The sequence below is a fragment of the Aulonocara sp. 'chitande type north' Nkhata Bay genome, linkage group LG14 (genome assembly GCF_057382095.1).
Source record: "Aulonocara sp. 'chitande type north' Nkhata Bay isolate Kocher_YH1m ecotype deep benthic linkage group LG14, A_spYH_male_GT1.1, whole genome shotgun sequence".
In the NCBI taxonomy this organism is placed as follows: Eukaryota; Metazoa; Chordata; class Actinopteri; order Cichliformes; family Cichlidae; genus Aulonocara; species Aulonocara sp. 'chitande type north' Nkhata Bay.
Genome location: NC_141357.1, coordinates 36,022,285 through 36,043,706, shown reverse-complemented (window position 1 = coordinate 36,043,706; position 21,422 = coordinate 36,022,285). Strand labels below are relative to the sequence as shown.

The 21,422-nt window shown below is 40.7% G+C and overlaps 2 protein-coding genes across 9 annotated transcripts; one reads left to right on the top strand and one right to left on the bottom strand.

Annotated features, from left to right (window-relative positions):
* The first annotated feature begins 612 nt into the window (after positions 1 to 612).
* LOC147315130 (rhomboid-related protein 4-like) lies at positions 613 to 13,586 on the top strand. 7 transcript variants are annotated; one of them, XM_086262386.1, is made up of 8 exons: positions 613 to 728; positions 3,360 to 3,527; positions 5,060 to 5,372; positions 7,554 to 7,686; positions 7,830 to 7,918; positions 8,141 to 8,197; positions 10,458 to 10,601; positions 10,730 to 13,586. In XM_086262386.1, exons 2-8 carry the CDS (start codon positions 3,384 to 3,386, stop codon positions 10,774 to 10,776), a joined length of 927 nt encoding a protein of 308 aa, XP_086118512.1. In that variant the 5' UTR covers positions 613 to 728; positions 3,360 to 3,383; the 3' UTR covers positions 10,777 to 13,586. The 7 variants fall into 7 exon arrangements, with proteins under 7 accessions (XP_086118512.1, XP_086118511.1, XP_086118515.1 ...); XM_086262385.1 differs by lacking the exon at positions 613 to 728 and adding an exon at positions 737 to 874; XM_086262387.1 differs by lacking the exon at positions 613 to 728 and adding an exon at positions 898 to 965.
* On the bottom strand, positions 12,031 to 20,085 carry LOC147315129 (queuine/queuosine transporter SLC35F2-like). 2 transcript variants are annotated; one of them, XM_086262390.1, is made up of 9 exons: positions 19,987 to 20,085; positions 18,250 to 18,425; positions 17,634 to 17,761; positions 16,944 to 17,103; positions 15,774 to 15,930; positions 15,638 to 15,690; positions 14,683 to 14,837; positions 12,975 to 13,079; positions 12,031 to 12,873 (listed from the first exon to the last, which is right to left on the bottom strand). In XM_086262390.1, exons 1-9 carry the CDS (start codon positions 20,049 to 20,051, stop codon positions 12,625 to 12,627), a joined length of 1,248 nt encoding a protein of 415 aa, XP_086118516.1. In that variant the 5' UTR covers positions 20,052 to 20,085; the 3' UTR covers positions 12,031 to 12,624. The 2 variants fall into 2 exon arrangements, with proteins under 2 accessions (XP_086118516.1, XP_086118517.1); XM_086262391.1 differs by lacking the exon at positions 12,975 to 13,079.
* Positions 20,086 to 21,422: the final 1,337 nt, after the last annotated feature.

Below are 21,422 nucleotides of genomic sequence, written 5' to 3'. Positions count from 1 at the left end.
ATATACACAATAACAGCAGCTGTACAAGTATTAACTGGAAATGAAGAATATAGTGACCAGTGTTGTGCAATCCACATTATGTCTTGTGCAGTGCAAATATGCTTAAAGTGATTTAAGTGATGAAGTGAAAACAATGTCCAGAATGTCCAGTGTGTGTGTAAGAACTGTATGTGTGGGTCAGTACTGTGTGGTGGTGTGATTGAGAGACCGTATCGCCTGCGGGAAGAAGCTCCTCCTCAGTCTCTCTGTGTTGGTCTTCAGGGAGCGGAATCGCTTTCCTGACCTCAGCAGAGAGAACAGTCCACTCTCTCCACTGGGCACTCGTTGATGACGGGGGTCTGGTAGTTCCTCTCCTGCTTGGTGCTGAAGTCCACTATCAGCTCCTTTGTCTTACTGACGTTTAGAAGGAGGTTGTTCTCTGGCACCAGTTCTCCAGATTCCTAATCTCCTTCAGGTAGGCCGTCTCGTTGTTATCAGAGATCAGGCCCACCACAACGGTGTCGTCAGCAAACTTGACGATGGTGGTGGAGCTGGTAGGGGCCACACAGTCATATGTGTACAAAGAGTACAGCAGGGGGCTCAGAACACACCCCTGGGGGGCTCCAGTGCTGAGAGTGGTGGAAGCTGAGACATGTCCGCCCATCCTTACTGCCTGTGGTCTGCCAGTTAGGAAGTTGGAGATCCACTGACACATAGATGAGCTGAGTCCCAGATGCTCCAGCTTGGTGGTGAGTGTGGAGGGAATTATGGTGTTAAATGCAGAGCTGTAGTCTATGAAGAGCATTTTAACATAATTCCCCCTTCTAGTGTCCAAGTGAGTGAGTGATGTGTGGAGGAGATGAGAGATGGCATCGTCTGTGGAACGATTTGGACGGTAAGCGAACTGTAGTGGGTCCAGTGTGTCTGGTAGTGAAGAAATGATGAAGTCTCTGACCAGGCGTTCAAAGCACTTCATCACTACTGAGGTGAGGGCTACAGGGCGATAGTCATTGAGAGAAGCAGGGTGGGGTTTCTTCGGGACAGGAACAATGATGGACTCTTTGAAGCATGTGGGGATCACCGAGTGAGATAAAGAGATGTTGAATATCTCAGTGAACACAGGAGCTAGCTGGTATGCGCAGTCTCTGAGGATACGACCTGGGATGCCGTCTGGTCCTGCTGCTTTCCTGGTGTTCACTCTCTTGAAGGCTCTCCTTACTTCATGCTCGGAGATGACGAGCACGTTTCCGGTGCTGGCAGTATCTTCCTATCTGCAGCCGTTAGCGCCGCTAGCACTAGCATTGTTGTAGTAGCATTTAAACTATGTAGCATAGTTTAAAGCTTCCGAGCTGCCGTCACCTTAGAAATAAACAGCAGGGTGAAGTAAAGTGAAACGCCCACTTTTAGATTGATGATGTGCCACAGTGCCACCCTTTCCCGTGAACGCGCAGGAGAAACCTGGGTTAACTTAGCAAGTTAACAACCAGCCTAGTGTGGTCGGTTATCCTGATCAGCGGTGTTAGGGTAAGTGAATCCACATCACAGAAACGTAACCCGGGTGTGATTAACACACTTCGCCCTGGGCTCAGAGCGGTTAGTTATCACATGCTGCAGAGCTTTGTGTTTGTTAGCTGTTCTTTACAAACTCATATATTTTAATAGAAATGTAATTATGGAAGGATGGAATAGGATATAAGCATCCACGGCGCAGGATTTACACGGATGCGTTTCAGATCGTCTCTAAAGCCCAGCTCCGTCCTCAGCCAATGAAATCTCGCTGTGCAAACATACCGAGGGTGACGTGTTGCCCGCTGATGGATTTATTGCCCACCGGCAATCAAACTGTTTGTGCTGCTATTTGTTTATTAATTTATTGCGCGGGGTCGTTCTCCTCTGAGGTATCACTTTCGATTTTCGTCCCCCGGCGGGAGCGCGCAGACAGACCCACAGAAGTGTGCGCCCGACCCAAAGCATGCATAAACAAACACATCGCCAGACGGCACTGAGTTGACCTGTAAGTTTGTTCAGATCCTGCTGATTCTTATTAAAAGAGAAATAATGAGGACGAGGAGCAGACACTGCTGAGTCTAAAGACTGCAGATTCATGTTTACATTATGTGAAAAAGTGAAGGTTTGGCTGTAACTGTGTGGGCACCGCTAATCTCGTGATGCACAGGTCTATACAAGCCTAGATGCTAAACATTTTTCTGTTTGTTTGTTGGTTTGTTTGTTTTTTAGATATTATTAGATAGACCCCGTCTTTGTCATTTAGTTCATGAAATAATGAAATAAAGTGACTCATCTGTGAAAAAGAAACATTAACATTTCAACATTTAGGGAGCTAAAGGAGTGCAGATAAATGCTCAAGAGAATGTGTATTTGAGCGTCTTTCAGCACACAGTTATTATAATGTTATATCTGATTATCAAACTCTAAACATGTCCATTTGCTCACTTAGGTTTGACAGTCTCACTCTGTTTGTTCTTGCACATCCACCTAAGGGTGCAGGGAGATCTTTGAGGCTGTGCGGCGCATGACCAGTGGAGAGCTCTGCCTGCAGCACTGAGCTCTTTTAGAAGTTAGCTAAAGACTTAAATACTAATGTTATGGCGTGTATCATCCCCCAACTGAACCAACCCCACTCTGCACGTGCGTGGGCGCGTGCTTTTCCCCCAAATCATGACTATGCTCACTCATTGTTTAATGTTTAATTGCAATTAATTTTGTCAAACGCCAAAAGATGTTACTAGCATGTTTTTAATTTTTTTAAAAATTGTCGATCTAAAAATGTCTCAGTGACAATAACAGCAAAAGAGTGGACATCTGTTAGGAGCATCTGTAATGGGATAAATTGTGTTTTTTCATCATTCAGACTGTGATGTGATTACATGAAATGGTCCCTTCAGTATTGCTGCTGTGAGAAAGAAGTTTTGACACATACTAGTTTTTAATAAAAGGTTTGAAACAAAAACTGTAATATTCTCTTTTGGCTGGATGGTTTTTGTTTGTTTGTGTTTATAAGTGTAAATTATATAGTCGGTGGTAATACAATCAATTTTACTTTTCATTGTCCATGTTTGTTTGATAGTCACATCTTCCGACAGTAGCGCTGTCGACAAAGTAAAACAATCCCGTGAAACTTTATTTTTCTGCTGTATAGTTTTGTTACTAACCACGCAGTGGTTAGTGCCACACAGTAAGGTTGAATCCACCGGCCTGCCGGTGCTGTCTGTGTAATCTCTGGCCTGTGTGGGTTCTCTCTGGGTACTCAGGCTTCCTCCCACAGTCCAAAGACATGCATGCATAGGTCTGGTTAATTGGTGAGTCTAAATTGGCCTGAACTGTGAATTGTTGTCTGTCTTTATCTGTCATGTCAACAGTTCCTTTAAACCTCAGCTTTCAGCATGCAGAGGGGTTTCCAGGCAGGCCTCCTGCTCCTGCTTGTCCAGCTGTTCCAGGAGGGTCCGGGAAACATCCCAGCCATCACCCTGGCTGTCCTGGGATTCAATGTGTACCTGTACGTGTTTCCTCCTGCTCCACCACTGAAGGTAACTCCCCACTGTAACATTATATTATATTATATAGATTTATGTCTATTTATGTCTGTCTCCACGTTGGGTGAGTGCTGAGTATTTGCATATGTGTGCATTGGAGGGGTGGGGGGGTCGTATCTGTGTGTGCCTGATTGTTTGTGTCTATATGTCAGGTCAGGTATCAGACGCCACCTCTCTAGGGACATCTCAGGCCCTCCAATGTATGGAGGGCTACACCCCCCCCCCCCCCCCCCCCCCCCCCCCGCACCACCACCATCACTTCCCCTGCCAGTGGGTGGCAGACGCCCTCAGACATCATTGAATGGCCGTAGCAATGGGCCAGACACCCCATACTCCCGTATCACCTCCCACAGGACACCCTGAGGGACACGGTTGAATGCCTTCTCCAAGTCCACAAAACACATGTAGACTGGTTGGGCAAACTCCCATGCACCCTCAAGTATCCTTGAGAGCATAAAGAGCTGGTCCAGTGTTCCACGACCAGGACGAAAACCGCATTGTTCCTCCTGTATCTGAGGTTTGACTGGCGGACAAACTCTCCTTTCCAGCACCCTGGCATAGACTTACTGAGAATTTGAGGTGTTTATTTACACACATCTCTCTAAAGGTCTCAGCCACAGCCTTTTATTTAGGATGAGGTCTAGACTTTGACTGGTTTATTGCAGCACCTTGATTCTTTTCTTTTGTTGCTTTGTTGTGTTGGGATCATTGTCCCGTTGCATGACCCAAAGCTTTAGACGTCTGACAGATGGTCTCACATATGACCCTAGAATACTTTAGTGTACAGAAAAGTTCATGGTCTCTAGTCAATGACTGTAAGGTGCCTGGGTCCTGTGGCTAAAACACAAGTCCAACTCTCACTTGCTGATGATCAGTTAACCAATGACATTTGATAGCAGCACCTCTCTGCTACTTAAAGTGTACCTGTTGGGACAGAAATTAACCTGTCGTTTTATAATTAGTTCATGAACAAAACGTTGAGTGCAGCGATTGCATCTTAGACTGACTTTCTTCAGAATCAGAAGTTGTTTTTATTAGTAATAAGCAGGAGAACCAGAAAATGGCAGGCATTCGGATGACAGGCAAAAATATATAATTAAGTCATAAAAATTGAAGATTATCTTCCCGGTTGAAGAGAATCATGTCTTTAATGATGAAACAACGAGTCTGAACAAAAAATGGAAAAACCCTGAGGTGAACCTTTAAACAGAAAGACAGGCGAGAATTTTGTTGAATAATTTAGCAACAGAAAGAGGAAACTGGATTTAAAAAAAACAAACAGCCCACATGGCGGTGCTTCTGTGACAGCCAACACCTGCATGGCTGCAAACAGAACTGACAAACTGGTTTTTGTTCATGGTTTTTCTGCTGACGAATATAATAAAAGGTGTGCAGGAGCATTCTTCATACTGAACCATCAGCTGAAGCATCCTGCCTTCAAAGTCGCCTGTCAATGATTTTGGATTCACATTATTGATGTATTAAAAAGAATCAAAAGCATACGACTGTTTTTACTTTGTGTCCAGGCTTGCATGAGCCTTGATCAGGTGTACCGAAATAAAGAGTGGCGACGCCTCTTCCTGTCCCCCCTGCATCACATCGATGATTGGCACCTTTACTTCAACATGGCGTCCTTCCTGTGGAAAGGCATCAGGCTGGAGCGACGTCTGGGTGGACCTTGGTTCCTGTACCTGCTGTCAGTCTTCTTTCTGCTCACTGGATTGGTGTACCTGCTGCTGCAGGCGCTGATGATTAAGCTCATGGAGGGCACGGATTCTTCTGATCCATTATTGGAATATGTGCAGGCTTTCAGCAGAGAGTGTGCTGTCGGTTTCTCAGGTACAAACTCCCAGCAGTAGTAGTGATTCAAAGGAAGAAAATCTAGATGTATGTATAACAAGATAAGATAAAAAAGTACTTTAAGTAACTGTTAAATAAAAACGCGAAGGAGTGATCCATCAGCACCAAAATTATCAGCATAAATTTTTTTAGACGTGATTAAATATTAACTTTTGAAGTATAATGTAAAATTTTGGTAGTTGAATGTGTTGATCTGTGGAACCAGCATCCCAATACAGGAAGTCTGGATTGGCTCTCTGTTCAAATAGACCAGTCACTGATCCTATGGGTTGTACCCGGTAGGCAGTGCAGAGCTTGGATGCAGATGGGTGAGGGCACTAAATTCTGACTGCCCCTGTCCTCCAGATGTCCACCCTGCCCTGCAGACCCGGGTAACCTTGCAGGCCCACTTTCAGGCCACCAACCACACCTGTTGGGGCAGCTCCCCTCTAGATCAGTGCTCTTGGAATATGACTGGGTTTAGTTTAGTGACCTTGTCCACAATAACATTTAAGTGGATACTGGTGAAACGTGAATAAACTCAAACACTAACAGAAACCAACTAAGACCAAGGATCCTAATGACCTCATACAAGTTAAAGATACAAAAACACAGATGAATAAAAGACAGCTAAAATACTTAAGAACAAAATGAATCAACTAGAAAAAAAACTAGAAACAAAAACAAAACGTAAATCTAAAAACAATAAAATATACAAAGGAGAAAAAAGGCCAAAGCCAAAAGAAAAACATTTTTTTTAAAAACTATAAGAAACTTATAGTACAGAAATAATAATATACTACAATCCACTCAATAAGAATTCTAAACCGTGTCGGGAGTATCGGAGCAGTTGAGACACATTTTTTCTAAACACCGGGTGTCTCTAGCTTTTAAACCCCAAAACATGCTGCGCCAAAACTGGTCCACCCCAAGGATCGGCTCCCCCGACACAAACAGAGTAACACAGTGTACGCTGTTAAGTGCAGGAGGATTGCCAGGATTTATACATCAGGGAAACCAAACAACCTCTGGCAAAGCGGATGGCACAACACAGAAGAGCCACCTCGTCAGGCCAGGACTCTGCAGTCTATTTACACCTACAGGCCAGTGGACACTCTTTCAATGATGAGGATGTACACATCCTGGACAGGGAGGAACGCTGGTTTGAGGGCGGAGTCAAGGAGGCCATTTACGTGAAAAGGGAAAGACCATCTCTGAATCGAGGAGGGGGCCTAAGGGTACATCTGTCACCATCTTACAATGCTGTGATTGCAGCCATTCCCCAACTCTCTGTGAATGGTACTCATGGTTATTGATCAGTGGTTGTTGATCAATGACCATGAGAATTTGCATAATTAAGATTAAGGAACTGACCTCCCAGCCCATTGTTCCTTCAGTGGGCTGGTTTCAGTCATTATGCAAATGTGCTGTTTATAAGATTGAAACCTGCAGTCAGCTGAGACTGAAGAAGTCACCTGGATGAGTGACGAAACGTTTCTCCCACAAAACGCTACGTCCAGATGAACACAATCAACTTTTGGAGATTTTCTTTCCTGGATGATTGAGAATGCATCAAGACGTAAAGAACCAGAACTAAACATGTCTGTGAAGGTTCTCAGTCATCCAGGTCATTGTAGTCTGTTAGACCTCTGCCTTACTACAACATACTTCAAATACAACGAAGGCTTCTACAGACAAAAACATGGCTGTGCCATGGGCTCCCCTGTTGTAGCCAACCTTTACATGGAGGAAGTGGAAAGGAAGGCTCTTGGCTCTTTCAAAGGAAGAGTACCCAGCCACTGGTACAGATATGTAGACGACACCTTAATTAATTACTTAATTAACACCATTAATATTTTGTAGTTGAATGTTTAAAATCCTGCAGCCACAATAAATCCAAGTTATAAAATCAAACAAATATATAAAATAAGTAAGTAAAAAATAGTCTATATTAAGCTAAATACACTAATTTAAACATAATAACTATAATACGTTGCCAGAAGGTGAAACTTTCATCTTTTAAAATGAGAAGATTTGCTGTTTTTCTTCCTCTCAGAGAAACTGAATTCTTTTCATTCTTGGACTAAATATATATTTTCACCTAAATGATTAATCAACTAATCATAACGAGATATTTATAACATTTTCCTTCCTTAATTTTACAACCACATCTGTTTGCAGGGGTCTTGTTTGCTCTGAAGATCGTCAATAACCACTTCAACCCCGGTGGTGTGACGTACGTTATGAATATTCGGGTGTCCAATCAGTTTGCTAGCTGGGTGGAGCTGGTGCTCATCTATCTAATCGCTCCTGGGTGAGAGACTGCTCCAGTCCAAGATGATCACTGAGAAAACAAAATCGATTTTGAAGCGTAGATTTGAAGGCAGCATCTTTTTTTATCTAAAACTGAGCAGATATTTTATCATCATGGTCTTTTTCCCTGCTGCTCTCTTTCAGGACCTCTCTGGTTGGCCACCTGGCAGGTGTCCTGGTGGGTCAGCTCTACACTGTGGGTCCACTGAAGACCATCATGGAGGCATGTGCAGGTCTGAATGCTGCTTTTTCAGTTTGTGTAGCGAATGAATTCTTCATTCTGCAAACAAATAAAACAAAATGATAAAATTGTGTTTTTTACACAGTCATGATCAGCAAACATCACATTAGCAGTTACAGCATGTTGTATTTGTTAACTGTGTGAGCCTGTGTGAAAGAAATCTTTAATACTTATATATGAACCTGAAAATGCTCTTTTCTCTCTCTCCAATCAGATATGATATCTTCAGATGGAGTTACTTCACGCCAGCGTTCATACTACAGCTTTTCAGGTACAACAGCAATGTTATAGAAAACATAAAGGATCCACTGTTTTATAGAATATGAAATAATCCAGTGAGAAAGACTGTTTGTTCAGTTTTCTGGTACAGCTTTTAAAACCTGGGTGCCCACTTTCTGAAAGACGAACCACTTTAGGATCCATGATGAGGTTGCCTCAATTTATCTTCAACACTTTATTATTGGAGATAAATTATCTGAATTTCAGGAGTGGGACCATGCCTCCAAACACACCCCTTCCAGGTCTTAAATATATATGACAAGCTGTTCGCTCTTGTTTTCGTACCCAACCTCCCCCTTTTTCAGTTCTTTCACTTCTTCACTTCTCATTAGTACACAAGGATCTGACGGGCCCTGGAGCCACCGCATGTGCCCATGAAGGCCTTCCACAAACCGCAGCTCAATTCTTGATCAAGCCATTCACCTTTATCTACCTAAAAACGCTGCCAAACCTAAGATTAGTGAATGTGCACCTTGCAGTCTTGGACCCTTTTTGCCTTCACAGCAGTCTGAAGAATTAAGGTCACATATTTATTGACTTATTTATTGATTGATTTCTCCTGTTTTGGCTTCCCTTCATTGGCTTCCTGTTAAATCCAGAATTGAATTCAAAATCCTGCTCCTCACATACAAGGTCTTAAATAATCAGGCCCCATCTTATCTTAATGACCTTGTAGTACCATATCACCCTATTAGAGCACTTCGCTCTCGCTCTGCAGGCCTACTTGTTGTTCCTAGAGTATTTAAAAGTAGAATGGGAGGCAGAGCCTTCAGTTTTCAGGCCCCTCTTCTGTGGAACCAGCTTCCAGTTTGGATTCAGGAGACAGACACTATCTCTACTTTCAAGATTAGGCTTAAAACTTTCCTTTTTGCTAAAGCATATAAGATAAGATAAGATAAGATAGAACTTTATTAATCCCTCGGGTGGGTTCCTCTGGGAAATTCGATTTCCAAAAAAGCACAGCACCGACAGAAGTTACAGAGTTACAGAATATTATATACACACACACACACACACACACACACACACACACACACACACACACACACACACACACACACACATATATAAATACAGAGACAAATATAAATAAAATATACAAAGGGGATAAATAGAATAAATAGGAATAAAAAATAAAAAATACAAGTGAATTGCACATTTCAAGTATTGAGTCTATTGCACTGTTGACTATTTACAAAAGTATTGCACAAAAGGTATTGCACAGTGAGGTGAAGAGGCACTACAGCTTAGTTGTTCCCCCCTCCTTTGTCCTCCTGTTTCCCCTCCCTCTCCCCTCCAGAGAGGAGTTAAACAGTCTGATGGCGTGTGGGACAAAGGAGTTTTTAAGTCTGTTAGTTCTTGTCTTTGGGAGAAGCAACCTGTCACTGAACAGACTCTTCTGATTGTTTATGGCCGTGTGCAGAGGATGCCCAGCATTGTCCATAATGTCCATCAGTTTCTTTAATGTCCTTTTCTCTGCCACTGTCACCAGAGTGTCCAGCTTCATGCCGACCACAGAGCTAGCCCTCCTGATCAGTTTCTCCAGCCTGGAGAAATATAGTTATATGGATATAGTTAGGGCTGGACCAGGTGACCCTGAATCCTCCCTTAGTTATGCTGCAATAGACGTAGGATGCCGGGGGATTCCCATGATGCATTGAGTTTTTCCTTTCCAGTCACCTTTCTCACTCACTATGTATTAACAGACCTCTCTGCATTGAATCATATCTGTTATTAACCTCTGTCTCTCTTCCACAGCATGTCTTTATCCTGTCTTCCTTCTCTCACCCCAACCGGTCGCAGCAGATGGCCGCCCCTCCCTGAGCCTGGTTCTGCCGGAGGTTTCTTCCTGTTAAAAGGGAGTTTTTCCTTCCCACTGTTGCCAAAGTGCTGCTCATAGGGGGTCATATGATTGTTGGGTTTTTCTCTGTATCTATGAAGCGCCTTGAGGCGACTTATGTTGTGATTTGGCGCTATATAAATAAAATTGAATTTAATTGAATAAACATCAGTGATGTGACTCTCATGTTGTAGATCTGGTGACTGTGGAGGCCATTCGAGTAAAACTCGCAGTTATGTTCAGGAGACCAGTTTGAGATGATTTGAGTGGATAGAGTTTATAGACACTCAGTACTTTTATTTTTATTAATTTTCTGTGTTGTAACCTTTTCATTTTTACCCAACGTTGCAAGATTTAAAAATTAAACTCAAGTTAGAAACTTTAATATTTTAGTCCACATGTGTGCCCGCAGGCTACAGCGGGACCAGACGAGAATACTTTGAAGAGCCTCGACCTGCGGAGGATCACACGTCTGATTATTCTGAGAGCTACATCTCAGGACTGACGGAGGAGGAGCAGATAGAGCTGGCCATCAGAAACAGTCTGAAACATCGAGGCAAGAGGCAGAAGTGACAGTCTTCTTTCACTGCTAAAATTAATACTTAATTTTATAAAATAAATTAGATACATTTGAGCCAAATTATATTTAAAAATTAAACATTTAGCTACAACTTAATTTTTCAGGACAAACCAGGCAAAGAGAAACTGAACATCACCCAGGAGACTCTTGAGGATCTCAGGAGGAGGCGGCTGAGGAGGTTTGAGCAGGAAGTTACCAACCAGAGAAGAAGATTGTAATGACGGATTTTTATTTTCCATTTTTGTTTTTTTTCTCATTTTCACTGGTTTAACTGGGAAGATACCTCCCATCACTCTCCCTTGTTGCTGCGGGTCACATAAGAGGATTGAATCCAGTCTGATGTCTCATGAAGGTGCGGCCTGCAGCGGTCTTCGAACAAAGACTCCCTCCTAGTTTGGACTTCTTGTATTACTTGGTGACTTTGTTTTCTATTGCATGTCACCTTTGCTTTTACTTCCTGTCTTTATTTTCCTGCTGTCTGGTTTTCTGCCAGCATATCGGTTTTATCTGTGGTTAATTGTTTCCACTTGTGTCTCGTTATTCAGTCTCTTCTGTGTATATTTAGTGTTTTTGCTCCTTGTGTGCCACTGGCTTTTCCCTTTTTGAATTTCACTGTGGGTTTTGCCATTGGTGGTTTTTCATTACTCTGCCAGCTGCTGCAGCTTAGACCTGGATCCTCTCCACCATGTTTAGGCTACTCAGCGTCATTCATGTAGACCTGCACATCTGAACCCAGTGAGCACAGACCTGGTTCACCATCACTTTAATATGTGCCTCAAATTCTGTGTATGTGGAACGCTCCTTTGTTGCCTTCGGTAAGCCATTCCAACATTTAGCTCCTGTATTGACTAAATGTTGTGCACCTACAGACTGCCCCACACTCCCCTCTAGCGGTGGCCCTTGTGCAACTTCACAATCTGACTTTTGATTAATAAATTCCTTTAAAGGATGTGGAGCAAGTCTATGTAGATCCTTATAAATAAAACAGGCATACTTATTTTTTTTTTTAAATTATGAAAACTTAGAAACATGTTTTTCCAGAATTTTTCAGGGATAAAATAGCAATGAGTTTTTATCAAAAAGTTTAAGTTTTTTTTGTAATTTCAACTATTTATAACCACATAGTGAAACAATACTCAATATATGATAAAAGTCTTGAACTGTAGACACATCCTCTCTGCATTGATGGTCTGGAACAGTCTGATTTGCTTGAAACTCTGAAGGTTAAATTTTACAAGCCGGATAACTTTTTAGAATCATGTTTAGATGTTAAAGTCGGGTCCAAAGTGAGCACAGCATATTTATACTAATTTACAGCATCAAGCTCCTCCCCTTGAATCCTTGACTCCTCTCCTTGCCTCCTCTGATTTTGTATTAGTCCCTCCCACCAGAGATGAGGAGGAGAGGGGAAACATCCATCCAAAGGTGTCCTTTCTTAAACCGATCTCAGTAAAATTTGACATTTGATACACTTCATCATAGTTTTGTTAGCGGGTTTACGATCTCAGGTGTGACACTGCAATGTGTCATATTTAGGAACCCTTTTAATTTAAGGATATCACACATTTTCTTGAATTACACACACAGAAATTGTGGAGGGTAGAAAATGTAATAATCTTAACTGAAACATCATCATAACAGATAAAAAGCACTCCCTGTGTGCAGGGCCTCTTTTATAAAAAAAAAGAAGAAGACATTATCAGGAAAGACTCACCTGTGCACCTCTGATTATCACTCCTCCTGCAGCTTCACGATACATGTTAGGATTTGAGACAGCCTTCAGTATGGCTCAGTGAAACACAATGTGTTTAAAGAGGTAAATGCTGAAATTTAAATCACTCTTTTCTTTTGCATTTGCACTTTTATTTATCTTTTTTTACATGAACTTCTGTATTGTGTGTTTTTACATGTAGCATATGTGTTATATAAGAAGCAAAACTCAATAAATAACTGGTTAAAAATACATATACGACATGTTTGGAGACTGTAAACCAGCTGATCACATTCTAGTGCCGAGCTCTGTGCTGCCGTAGCTCTGCTCTGGCCCTGAAGTGCTCCTCTTCCTCCTGTCTTCAGTCGGCTGCAGCTCTTGAGCATCCACAGGGTTTTCAGAGCAGCCTTCCTCGCAGGTAGCAGCAGGTGAAGACGAGGGGCTGGAGTCTGTGGCAGCGGTGGGAGTCGGAACAGCGTTGAAGGCGACAAAGCCAATGAGGATGACCACCAGCGAAACAATGTAGAGGCCAGAGAACTGAGCAGGAGCAGAAAGTGAATGTTCAAATTGCATTAAAAAAATGCAGAGTGCAGAAGGAAAACCAGTTCATTGGGTTCAAGTTATGAATGACATTTTACCTGAGCTGGGGTTTGGCCCAACTGCACACAGTATTCTTTTCCAATGACCAGCAGGGGGCGAGTCTGGATCCGAAACAACTTTTTATTTGACTTGGATTTCTGATCCTGAATGTGCAATATGATGTCCGTGTAAAGTCTGACACTGGACATCTGTGTTCACATTTATGAGTTTCTCTGTTTAACGTTTAATTGCAGGATTTAACTTCATGGTAAATAATAAGAACAGGTCTTTTTGGTAAATGAGACTTTAAGTCTCACCTGTATAAATAAAGGTTAAATTAAAGAAAAAACAATATGGGAGTTTAGATGTTGACACAAAGAATGTAATTATGCTTATTAATGAGAAAATGTGAGTGTTTTATTAGGAGAATACAGTGCCACCTCTCATCTGGAACTGACTCATTTAAATTCACTGGCAGGTCAAAAGAGACATTCATATTCAACACATGCACAAACTGCATACATGCATGGAGCTCTGCATGAGAACACACAGCACAGAGTTACATTTTAACTTTTATCATTATTATTCATTAACACTTCTGAGCGTGCATAACACTCAGCAGGTCATTATGACCCAAAGACGGGGTGGGAAGAGATAATCAGTGTTTATATGTGTGTGTGCTGGAAATAAGTCCTGTCATTAACTGACATTAAAGATTCTCATCTGACCCTGACTAGAAAACACATTAAAGCTCTGTTGAAAGGCAAATAAATCATTTTTGTATCTATTCAAAGTTTCACACTCTAAAGATTAAAAATCTAATGTGTGTTCAGTATTCCTGTTGTCTCTGTGTTATTAGCAATTTTGAGGACGTGCACATCCCCAGGTGTGTAACTTCACACCACTGTCAATGCAGCCTGCACAGGTATGAATGCTGGAAATGGCACTGACCACTTGCGTGTACAGTGCTCTAGACTCTTAATTGGATTCACTGCAGAAGCACAATTCAAGCATCATCTCAAAAGAGAACGTGGCAAACTAGCAACAAAGTAACAACTTGATGTTTCAGTGAGCCTTAATTGGCTGTGAGAGGAACTACAGTCGTTTCACTTTGTTTTGGCTTTATTTTTTTAGTCCCTGTTGGTTGCGTACCATTTCAGTGAAACATGTTGTTCAATCCAGAAACTACAGAAAATCTTGTGTTTTCTCATTTGAATGTTCTAAGCCTCTGTTCATACACCTACATACCTTACCCAGAGTTGACTGATTGCCGTTCATTGTGTTTTCTCAGTGTCTGTGCTGCTGACAAAGAAAGTATCCACGTCATGTGCAGTTAAGTCTTGTCAGAGCCTGTCTTCCATGGTAGGAAAAATGCATAACTTAGGGTAAAGGTAAAGATCATAATCAGTCCTCCTGTTGCATGATGCTGGTGCTGGATGTTCAGAGGGAAGACTTGAAGACTGATTAAACTGATAAAACTTCAGCTCCTGCTGATGGTGGGCTTTTTCCAATAACATAAATTGTGAAATTGTTCCCTCTAATGAGAAGGAATCACATACTGGAATACACTGGATAGATCCTGTAGTCATGACCTTGTAGGATCAACACATTGACAGACGATGTGATGCTTTTTACTAAGATTAAAATTGTTTTTTACAGTCCAACAGTGGGGAGGGTGTTAAAGTGCAGGTCAAGTTTCCTCTTGAGGCGGTTTGAAGGAAAGGACTGTCAGATATATAAAGTAAGAATAACTGAGTGTGCACTCACGTTGTAGTGGAAGAGGAAGATCCCACAGAAGAGGCCGAAGAGGTCAGCGGTGAGCAGGGAGAGGTTGACGGAGGTGGCGCTGCTTAGCTTTATCACTATAGGCATGAAGCTGTACAGAGCATACATACACAGTGCATAGGCAGCGAACAGCAGTCCTGAGAAGAGACATGACCACTGTTAGTTAATTTAAGTATTAAAGAAAACTCAAACATGAAAGAAAAAATCTCTTTATTTCTCAGGTCGACTTCTCCAACATGGTGATCAAAAGTGTCTAATAAAACCTCTAAATTAGTCATCTTTATACACTCAAAGATAAGTTTCATGAAATAATGAATATGAGGGGTGATGCTGTGGCTTTGTGATTTTTAGAAAATGTTTTTTCAAACTTTCACTGAGAAAATGTGACAAACGAGACAAGAACTGTGTTTCTGTGAATGTGGGTTAGATTATTTCTGCCCCTTTGTCATGGTCCCTGCTGTGAACATCAGATTTTAGTTGCCTGTAATTTCATTTTCTTCTCATTTCTTTTCTTTTTTTGTTACTTTTTGCCCTCCTTGAAGAATTATTGACCTTGTGTCTCCTTTCTTGTGCTTTTATGTTTTGAATAATTTTTTTAAGTTAGTTTTGTCGCATTAGTTGGTTGTGACACATTGGTTTTCCTACCAGCTTTGTTCTTTTCTTCTGGCTTTTATTAATAAAGTTTGTTATTTTTTTCACTGTGAAAATCTCAGTGTGCATAACCTTATGTTCTCATAGTTTAAAGCATTAGTTATTCTGACACATATTGTGTTTATTCAGGTCCCAAAGAGTATACACTTAGGAGTATTTGTGTTGACTGTACCATAGCTCCTTTAAATATTTATAGTTTCATAATGTGTTAACATGCGTAACCATCTGGAGGCTTCGGCAGTCCTGTTTTGTCTTCAAAATGTTCCTGATTCAGATCAGTACTCACCGACTTCCCAGCTCCACTGGATGGCAGGAATTTCATTATGCTCCAGGATCACCCTGAGTAAAAATAAAAACAGAAACATCAGATAAACCACAAAGTCCACTGAGTCCTAAAACTGATGCCAGTCACACACACTTACATCTGTATGGTGCTGATGATTGTGCCAAAAAGGCCGACCATGCCCAGGAACTCCACCCTGCTCAGGTTCTTCACGGTGTACTCCTGACACACGTTAGACACCGCATACAGCGAAGCACTGAGGAGCACCAGACCATCACCCAACAAGATGTTTGAGGCTGAGGAGAGAACAACAAGATCATCGCTAAGGTTCAACATCATCAGACGAACGCTAATGTTGCCTCAGTGTTGGTTTCCCTGCATGTCATGCACAGGCTGGAAAACGCTTTTATCCCAGATTAGAGACCAAAAAGTCAGCAAAAGGTTGGAAAAGTGGTAGCAATGGGATGTATTGTTGGTTTTATAACCATAGAGAAAGTTTTTTTTATTTCTTATATGTTTTGCATTGATTTTTTCCATCGCTAAGTGTAAAACATGTATTTGGTTTATACTTTTTTGTCTATTACCTGGTTAGGTTTAGGCACTTACACTACTTGGTTTGTGTTACATGTTGGAAAACACTGTGGTTTGGATGAAAAACGCACCTTCACGACCGTATCTAAACTTTTTTCTGTAATAGAAGGTCTCAGGAGTTGAAAATATAAAACTGACACAGGTCTTTATATCTAAAAATTACCTGATATGTGAAGGATTTTTTCTTTAGTCGTTCACTTAAATCCAAAACATCACATGTGTCATAATTTAGGATTCATATAAAGGTTAAGGTCACTTCCTGTTTTATTTTGCACTTCCTGGCCTCTTTACCATGTTTTCAGTTTTACTTCTTTTGTAATTATCACCTGTTTCCAATTAGCCACCTATGACCTGTGTAGCTCTTTCTATTTTCCAGATTGTCTTTGAACTCATCATAGTCAGTTTTCCAGCTTTCCAAGTGTTCCTTGTATTTTTCCATAAACAGAATAAAAGCTTATGATGAAGTCTCGAGTGTTTTCAGTGTAACCATCTTGGTGTTGTTCTGTGTCTTGTAGAGGTGGGTGGATTGATCCAAATAGTGATAGATACCAACACTGATAGTGATATCAGATCAATACTCACGTGTTAGGATTCGTCTCTGTTCTCTAAGTTAAGTTTTTTTTTCACTGGTGTCCTGCATGGACTTGATTTATTAAACAATTTATAGTCTTCCATCAGGGATTTGATTAGTGAGTAAACTCTTTGGAGAATTCCTTACTGGAGCCCTGGTCTCGTCCAGCCAGCAGGTCGGCTCCCACCATGGCCCCCACTCCGAGCAGACAGATGCAGACGGCGACAGAGTGGATCAGCCTGTAGCGAGCCTTCAGAATCCACCAGCTCAGACCCATCAGGACCGGGATCACGAAGCAGTCCAGCAGCTGGAGGCAGAAATGATAGCTGTGCAATAACGTGTGCGATGGATCAATTAATTTGTTTTGAACTAATTTTAATGACCACTAATTCACTCTGATTTTTTCTTTTACATAATAATTAGTTAAAATGACAAAACACCTTTCAGTTTCAACCTCAAGACAACTCATTAATTTAACACAGTTTAGTGGGCTACATACTGAAGTGAACTGAACACCAATGCCAGCTGGTATTGATACGATCGATTCTTTGGATCAAACCCCACACTTCTAGTTTTTGTGGTGCCTTTTGGAGCAAATTGATGGAATTATTTGATTTGTATTATTTACCGTGTGGAACATCCAAAACGCTTCTGATCCAGCTGTGACTTTTGAGTTACAATTTACTGACATGTGTTTCCATTTTAGGAAAGATTGATAGTGATCGATTGATACGATTGAGCATATTATGTTACATTATGTACTGAAGGAGTGGTTGCACCCTTAGTAATCTTGGCACTTTCATAACACACTGAAATAAATTTTGAAAGTCTACTCACCTGTATGCTGGTGATGGTGGTGTATTGGTACGCTTTAACCACAGTGTAGTTTGCTTCCACGTCCACCAGCCCGAGCAGCAAGTACTTCCACCATCGTCTCTTCAAAATCTGTAAAAAATTGCCATCCCCTGCATTTTAAAGGGGAGCACCCCTGAACTTCAGTACTGATGTGTTTGTTTCTGCAACAAGCCTGAGGACACTCTGCCTCACTGCAAAGCAAAATATATTTGCATATTTACAAAAAAAATCCAAGACAAAATCTCACAAATTTCTGAAAAGGACAGTCCTAAACTTAGAAGAACAAATCAACAAATTTACATAGAAAATTTTAGATTTTTAGTCAGAGAACCACCTCGCTTTACTTTTCTAGTCCGTTTGCAAAGGGCAACACAAAACAATATTTCTATCATCACAATTACTTTACACATTCTGTTAATCACAATACAACACCCAGTTTGGAAAAACCTGCCTCTGAATATCCCAGTAAAGACTGATCAAGTGTTCTGTGTATTTATGTGTAATATGGCATATAAAGATTTAATTTTACTGCCATGAAGTGTTGCTATGCATGTCATAAATTTCAGCATTAATCTCAGGTGTTCAGCACGGGTGTAACCTGTTCTGCAGAGCAGCATGGTGGTGTAGGTGACAGTCAGCAGAAGGTAGTTCAGGAAACTCTGCAGCATGGGCGTGTTCACGTGAAAGTTTGAGGCCAGGAACTGGGAGGTGATAGCTGTGCCACAGATGAGGCCCGCCAGCCCCTGACCCATAGCCAACGTCTTGGCCAGCTGCCTGAGAGAGAGATGAGCAGCGGATCTTTAACAACAGGCACAACAGGCAGCTTTGCTTTTTGAAGTCACTGTAAGCAGATTTAAGAGAAACCTCCTGCCTGGCAGATGATGCTGTTCAACATGTATATACAAAGTGTTTTTCACTTTTCTAAAGAGTTTGTGAGCAAAGCTTGCTTTACACAAGGTGTTTGGTTGATGAGGTTTCTACATGGAGTTTTCCCAGTATAACTAACACAACTCACTTTATGTTCCACATAAGAGTTTGGTATCAATCATATCTCCTGTTGTAAACTGCCACATTATTCCTTTAAAGGCAAGTTTTTTTATGTTTTATAATTTGATGTTAAAAATGTATTTGACAAAAAAATGTAAGTACAAAAAAAAATTAGTTGTAGTCAACAATTTAACCTATGACTCTTTAAAATAAAATAGTAGAAATGTAAAGATGTGTGCTGAAACACTGGAAATAAAGTTTAAAATAGATGATATTTAAATATTCATAAATGCTGCGAATAACATTTTTAGAAAAGTCTTCATTATCCAGCCTGCAGCCCACTGCAACCGTGGTGTCACAGGTCCACAAATATGGAGGCAAATGAAACACAACTTTAGCAAAAACACAAATTAAAATCAATAAATAAATTGAAAATGGCTGCTCTCTTAAGTTTTCCTACTGCAGACCATCCATGCCACATTAGGGTTTGGGTTAACTCTGACATGGCACATACACGCACAGTAAAAGACTAAATAAGTTTAGAAATGTTATTTAAAAAATAATCTGCTGTACTGAATGCTGCAGGATCTTAAAATATTTGTTTGTTTTTAAAATGTTGAGTTAAGACTTGTCATTTAGGTTTAGCATTTAGGTTTATGCCCCTCTGCAGAGGGGTACCGGCTTACAACAGTGACCTGGCTGTACACAGCAGTGGCCCAACCACAGACAATGGTTTGAAAACTGCTTGTGCATAACTAATGAAGTCGAGCTAAAGAATAACTTCTTTTTATCTTTCAGCCTCAATCTGTCATTTGCATTTAGTTTGAAAAAAATGTTGGACTTTGGTTTATTTTGCCCTTTTGAAAATTGTTCAAGCATTGGCCCTTTGGTGAGGCTGTTGTTCACAGCTAATATTTACAGATGTCTCCTACATGAAGGCAAATCATAAAGTTGTCTGTTCAAAGCTTGACTGCAGCGATATCTGTGAAAACATTCACCTGATTTGGAATGTTTTAATTAATTTCATGTGAAATTTATATGTGAGACGCTGTAAATAAAATATCAGAATCTGTGAGATCTGCATATGTTTAGGGACTACAAGCATCCATCAGTCTATGTAAACCGAGCTGCACACCTGAAGGACTTAGTTTCTAGATAATATGATCTTAAATGGCCCCTCAAAAAACTGCTAGAAAAATGTTTACTCGGCCTCCGTGCCATTCAGCAGCTTTTTCATTTAAAAAACCCCAACTTTTGATTCACTTGAAAGTCTAAATAAAACACAAGTAACTGAACCACTTTGAATCAGACTGCTGGTCTCCCCCTCTCGCCTCCTCTGTTCACTCACCAGGTGAAAACCTGTTTGGGGTTGAATTCTCGGATCCACAGCAGGATTCTGCTCCTTTCGTTCATTTCGCTGGCGTTTCTGGACGAATCCTCGGACCGTTTAGCAACCGTGTCGTCTCACCAGTGATGGAGGAGTGAGTCCTCTCTTTAAGCTTTTAGCTCCTCCACCTTCACGGTATCAGAGCTGAATGATTAACAGCCTCAGAGGGCAAAGATTACTACTTCACTTATCTGTTTGTGTGTGTGCGCCAAAGACTAAAAGATAAGAACCGATGATGAAGGATATATATTTTTAAAGTCATCACTGGGATTCTTTTCACCACTGATGAGATGAAAAAGTCCTTTATCCTTGTTTTTTGTATGCAAATGTCCATGGTGAAGAATATAGTTTAATCATGACATAGATTGTTACTTAAATCTAAGTTAATATTTCCCCACTTTAGACAATTGTGATTTACTGCTTTTAATATTAAGATAGAATTTTAAAAACGTATAAAACTGAAATTACTAAACACATTTAAAAATATATATATTAACCACGACATCTTAACCTCTATGGTTAAAAGTCTTGGGGCACTTTTCAGTCAAATAAGGTTTGGGAACATAACATGATTATTTTATTTGTAAAATTTGACAGAGATATCCTGAAGTGCATGTGCAGGTTTAACACCTGCAATCCAGAACAGGCAGATAGCCCATGGCAAAACAAGCCTTCAGGGATATTTGGATAGTCTGTAGCCTTTTTACCCAAATACTCTCTCCATTGAACAGATTTCTGTGTGGATGAACAGTTGGTAGCTTTCAAGGGCAGGTGCAGTTTCAGCAACACATCCCTGCTAAACCGGCCAAGTGTGGCATAAAGATCTGTTGTAAATGTGATGCCAAAACTCCCTTTTTACACAAAAATGATTGAAAACTGTGAGCATGTGAATGTTTGTAATGAAAGCTGATCTCATAGTAAAAAAAATGGTTTGCATATGAATCCAGATCATCCAGTAAAGCACTAGAAATTGTTTCTTTGTTCAGATACAGAAATCACTGCAATAAATAATATTTACTTTAAACCTCTCCACCCGTCAGCTGCAGGAAAAGCAAAAGAATCTCAACAGGGCTGAAAGACTATTTGTGAGTGAACATTCATCCCCACCATCCCAAATAACAGCAAATAAAAAAAGAAACTCTACATCATACAACACATGTACAACAGACCATCATATAAACAATACATAACAATTAAATTTCAGATTAAGAATAAAACTCAATGTCAGTTTGGAACAAGATTTAAAATGAGATATAAAAAGCATTCTCCAATATTCAGCATAAGACAGTATAGCATATAAATATTTACCACCTCTAAACTATTTCAATAAAAGGTTATTAATACAATGTCACCCTAAAATAATAATCCTAATCCTTTTCAAAGCCTTTCCAAAAAGT